Source organism: Triticum aestivum, chromosome 1B (genome assembly GCF_018294505.1).
Source record: "Triticum aestivum cultivar Chinese Spring chromosome 1B, IWGSC CS RefSeq v2.1, whole genome shotgun sequence".
Taxonomy (NCBI): Eukaryota; Viridiplantae; Streptophyta; class Magnoliopsida; order Poales; family Poaceae; genus Triticum; species Triticum aestivum.
In genome coordinates this window covers 544,277,466-544,283,032 of record NC_057795.1, presented here as the reverse complement: position 1 = coordinate 544,283,032, position 5,567 = coordinate 544,277,466, and the positions used below count along the sequence as shown (strand labels likewise).

At 45.2% G+C, this 5,567-nt stretch overlaps 1 protein-coding gene across 1 annotated transcript; it reads right to left on the bottom strand.

Annotated features, from left to right (window-relative positions):
* Positions 1 to 298: 298 nt before the first annotated feature.
* LOC123137219 (uncharacterized) lies at positions 299 to 4,321 on the bottom strand. The gene is made up of 8 exons (XM_044556865.1): positions 3,962 to 4,321; positions 2,751 to 2,895; positions 2,529 to 2,679; positions 2,323 to 2,448; positions 2,131 to 2,211; positions 1,625 to 1,817; positions 1,270 to 1,540; positions 299 to 939 (listed from the first exon to the last, which is right to left on the bottom strand). Exons 1-8 carry the CDS (start codon positions 4,151 to 4,153, stop codon positions 731 to 733), a joined length of 1,368 nt encoding a protein of 455 aa, XP_044412800.1. The 5' UTR covers positions 4,154 to 4,321; the 3' UTR covers positions 299 to 730.
* Between the last annotated feature and the right edge of the window lie 1,246 nt (positions 4,322 to 5,567).

Genomic DNA, 5,567 nt, shown 5'->3' with positions numbered 1-5,567 from the left:
GGACATCTGGCACCTACACCGCATGGTCTTGGCACTTCTTAAGTGTTTTTTTGCCGTCAACTATCAACGAAGGAAGCATGTTACATACAGCTCAGTTTTGCTGGAGATCAAACAGCATGCACAATCTTTTGTTTCAGTTTGTCTCATACATGAGGGAAGAACATCAAATCATGAGGCGCATAATTTTGCAAAGACTGTGTTATCTCTAGACCATGGTCGCTACAACCATCAGATGCTACAATTGTATCCCTTATCATTGAGCAATAAAGTAACCATGTGTTCCTCAAAAGAAATGTTGTTTTTGCCGTCAACCATCTCTCTTCAGAGTAGAAGGCGTTTTCTATGCCACATATTCCAATTGTTTATGTTTACAAGATCCCAAACTCAACAACAACCAGACACATGACAGACAGAATGAGGTATCACTATTTCAGGTAGCAGAGTTAACTACCAGGAAGGCACATTACATGAGGTACAGTTTAAGAGCTCGCCTCAAGACATCTCCAAGGCTACTACAGGCTATGGTAAAGCACATGACAAGCACTAACTCTACAACAAATCTTCTGTCGGTAAAGAGCAGCTCGACACCGCAATAATCCACACCAACAAATTGCTAACGGCTGGAGACCCAAGACCTCTTCGCGGCCAGCACCACCTGAGGCTTGGTTGTTAAATTGGTCCGCCTGCAAACGAACACCTTGTTTGTCCCTGAAATTTGCTTTCTCTGCTCTCAGTTCGCCCACACATGAACAAGGCCATGGCAGTTGCCAGTGTAGATCTCATCACGCTCTTCATCGTAGTACAGAGCTGTGATGTCCTCAAGAGCCTCAGTGATTGTATTCTGGAACTTCCATGTCTTCTTTTGCTCGTTGAAATTGCCAGCCTTTATTTTAGCCAAGCATTTCCCTGTCAGTATGTTGCTGATGTTTATAGAGCCAGCTGCACATGAGCAAACATGAGATGAGTCATGTTATCCACGACCATAAGGTAAGTCCCGTTATCTGCTGACTGGTGGAAAGATGTCACTATGGATGCCTAACTGGCCACGGGTACCATTCATTAAAGGAGGGCCAAGTATGATATGATGCAACAGCATGTTTAATTAAATTTGCTCAGTGCCAGAAGTGTATGGAGCATGAATGCAGAACCAAAGAATGTCAAAGGAAACCAAAACAATGATAACTAGCAAGACGCAACACACAGTGATCCAAATGTATAACAATTACACAATTTAGCCTACAACAAACAGCAAAGGAAACCAAATCTTACCATTTTCTTCTGAAGATGAATCAGTGGAATCAGCCTTGCAGTAAGAAATAATAAGATCTTGATCACTGGTTATGTATATGTTATTGGTATTGCAGTCAGGGTGCCACAGCAGGTGATCCTCAAATGATGTTACTAGTTCACCTCGGAAATTCCAAACTGCTACAGATCGATTCCGGAATGTCAAAAACAACTGGAGTTCATACAGAAAGATAAAGGCAGATGGAGTCATGAACTCAGTACTGCTCACTTCAGTCAACTGGAAGTTCCGTACCTGCAACAAAATGAGATAAAGAATAAGCAAGAAACAACAGTCATTTTTTATTGATTTCCCTAAGCACTCAAGGAAAATACTTACATCAAGTATTTGAAGATTCTCTCCATCCTGCTTGACCAAGAGCTTTTCATTAAACTGTTCAATGAAATCCACCTTCTTATTTCGATGGAGGAGGTGGTTGAAGAATTTCAAAACTGTGCCATCCTCAATATTAAGAATCTTCAGAGGAATGGAGCTGCTTGTTCTTGTATAAATCAAAAGCATTATACCAGGACTGTCACAAGTTAACAGGTATTAGACAAATATATAAACATGCATTCCTACTGAAACAAATCAATCATTTTAAGCTTGAAGTACATAAATCAGGTTCAACTAGGATGCACAACAAATTGACAACACCAGCGATATAAGATTACTGCTGCCCTTTGTATGTGCATTGGATGAATAATTTCTAGCTTTAATCAGTTTTGCCTATTGAAACGAACATTTTTCTCAGTTTTGTTGCAAGTAAGAGAAGAGGCATTCCAACGATAACAGAAGAATTTGTTGAACAGCAAAGTGACAAGGAGAAGTGAGAATACAGTTACCTGATCTTTATTTCTTGAACATTCTTGTCAGATATGGAATACAGTAGGGTGTAGTTTTTCAAGTCAAAAACCTTGTAAGTGCTGTTTGCAGAATGGGATACAATCAGCACAGTTCCAGAAAGTGCATACCACCATTGCAGAAGTTAAAATTCATCCATTTTCAAAAACAAGTCATTACATAAGTTAAAGTACCTGTCTTGAGCAGAATAAGTTAAAACCTTTCCATTGACATCATCAAACTCAACGAATCCAGGCCATTTCAAGGACTCTGTCTCAAAAAGAGGGAAACCAGCATCTGGTGTTCCACGACGTATATACCTTGAAACAGTTGAAAGGGGTCTTAATCAAGATGAAAGAAACAGATATTCACTGTTGAAAGACAAGGACTGATAGCTTACTCTATTCGAGTTGTCTTGCATCGCAAGGCACTAAAATTTTCAGAACCATATACTGACACAGTAATGAGGGAATCATTGTTCTTGTTGTAGAATAAACTACGAACAACTTCATCTGGACTCCCATTTAGAAAGCATATTCTCTTATTTGTCACTGGAAATGTAAGAAGAGCATCTCAGTATCACCATATGAAGCATGGGCGCACGGCAAGAAAACAAGCATACCTCTACTAAAAGCAGCACATACTCCTGATTGTGATAAAGCAAAAACTATATCACGTGCTGCAACTATCTCAATAATTTTTGACCTCTTCCTAATGTAAGGTAGTAGCACATTGTTCTCCTTAGGATCATGAGTGTCAAACTCCTCCTAAAATGATAGCAAATGGGCACTGTTAGAGGCAAGAACAAACAATGATACTAAAAAAACAGGAGGGGAGTAAAACCAATTATTTCAGCAGACAAGGGATATGAGAAAAAAACTCCCAAGGTTAACAGTTCTAATAGGTGTGACTTCTGGCCACAAAGTAGGTTGTGGAGCACCCCAAGTTCTGATGTCTTGGTTTTGTTGAAAACAAGGTGCCCTCATGCCCTTTGTTCAGTGCAGGAAGAACAGCAATAGATCAGTTATCTGAGCACTGTAATGTGACCAAAGCAGTGAATAACCAGAAGTCCAGGACAAATACACCCATCAGCAACACTCATGTACTAATAGACAGGCAACTGATTCCCAGCATTCATAGCCCCAACTTGGAATCAAACAATGATTAAATAAAATGAACAAACAGCTTAACTCAAAGGCCATATGCGACAGATAAGTAACAACTGTCATCTTCTTTGCTGATTGCAGCAATTCACAAATTGACAGGAATACAAATATCATGGGTCTTGCACATTCATGAGAAAGGAAGTAAATACTAATATGATTACATATCCATCAACAATGCCTAAAATTTCATCAGAAGTTGCAGGACAGGCCAGACAGAATGGTGCAAGATGCACAGGACAGCCCATCTGGCACACATCTGCTCAACTGGACTACAGACCGGATCCTCATCAAAAAGAACAAGAAATTGGACTACAGACCGGCGACTACCACAAATCCTCATTACTGTTTAAGCGCCTATGCACAAACTCTCCATTACATCAAGCAAATGAAGCGTGGCGAAGCCTTCACCAGCACACTAGGATCCCAAATACCACCGACAGTTCACCGAAACCTAACAAGATCTCACTTTTCCCTGCCTACCAAACCTAACCCCCACACCCCGTCCACGAATCGGCTACTTTAGTCCCGGCTATAATTGTGAGGTCCAGAACATCCGAGGGACGCGATTCCCCCACACGAAGCAAACATAACCTCTCCGCAGATGCACGCGAACGAAAGGTTAAAGAAAGTTGGACACGGGACCGGGGGGCGAGCAGGGAAAACGAACCTGCAGCTGTATGTTGCGGAAGCGCTCCTTCGCGGAGTTCATGGCGAAGGAGCGTTCCCGGCGGGAGCTGATCTCCCGGCGCTGCAGCTTCCTGACGCTGCTGATGACCGCCTCCTGCCTCGGCCTCTTCCTCGCCACCACGCGCCGGCCGTTGCACGGCCGTGGGGTGGCCGAGATCCGCCTCGCCTCCATCCCCGCCAGCCCGACTCCCTCCCGCCGCAACTCCCCGCCGCCGCGCGCAACAGATCCCGTCTCACGCCGACGCGACGAGGGCCATCGCCGGCGCCGGAGGCTAGGGTTTGGGAGCTCGGCTCGGAGATTTGGGGTGGCACACGAGGGAGGGGAGGGGGAGAGAGAATGAGACGGTCGGAGAGAATTAGACGGGCGTTAAAAGATGAGGCTGCCCGAGGTGAAGGCCTGACGCGCGGGCCCCACGCGCCAGAGAGACCGGGGCGGTGCGCGGGCGGGATCGAAACGGTGGGTTACCGCTGGTTTGAAATTTTTCGGGGTCGTGTCCGAACGGACAGGACCCGCCCTTCCCACCTGGAGTCCCACCGACAGGTGGGCCAGTGTGGTGTCCTCGCCCACCTGTCAGTGAAACATGTACCAGGTCTGTAAGGACCGGGGGTCTGGGAAGGAAGTTGTTTATGTCACGTGGTGAGCTGGGAGCGGCTGGTAGATTTCGAAATGGAAAGTAATAGAGCGGCTGGTGTGGACTGTGTGGGGTCTGCCTCTTTTTGGAATGGTTTGGTTTGGTTGGCTTCCGAGTTCGAAATTTGAAATGGAGCGCCCAGGCTTGAAATTTGGTTTCTGCCACCAGCGAAAGGCGTACACGGGCGTTTGGTTTCCCAGTTTGCGACTTGCAGTCCTTGTGCCGGGTTTTTAAATCTCATAGGATTTCGCTTCACGGTGCGCGAGCGGATGCGCGCGGTGAGGGGCCGCGCGCGGTTTGAATTCTGCCAGGTGCATTTTCCAGTTTGGCGGCTTGTTCCTGTTTCGCGCGCTTTGCTTCCCGCGCACCTTGTTGCCTGTGTGTGTCCCCCCCCCCCCCAACTCGTCGCGCCAAGGCGCCAATTCCCTTTTTCGCGCGCTCCTCTTGTGGGCCAATTGGGCTTCCATTATGATTGAAATTCGAATTGGCATATTCTTTATATTAAATGTTGTATTCAAGGATGGTATGGAGTAAACATGTCATTTTGACTGAAAATAGCGAGCTAGCAAATACATCAGAGGTGAATTGACAATTTCAACGGATTCTTCTATTCCCGTTGAACCCATATATTGTAGGTGTTTATTGCGTTCAAGCTTCTGAAAAAGTTTAGATTAATTGTGTTGTTGTGGAAATAATACAATAAGGGGTATTGGGTCGTTAGCAAACAAATCAAATTTAGCATGGGTGTGTATATGGGGGGCTAGGGGTGTATAGGGGGGCCTATAGCGAAAGTTGGTGTACACCGACAAAGTGGACACATGAACGTTTGGTGGAGCACACACAACCCTTGTGTTAGGAGAGGTGAGAGAAGTACTTGGCTCGTGAGGCGTCAAGGACATACCCGCTTTCGAAACTCTCCTCCTAATGTTATAACCAGCCACAAGCCTTACTAGG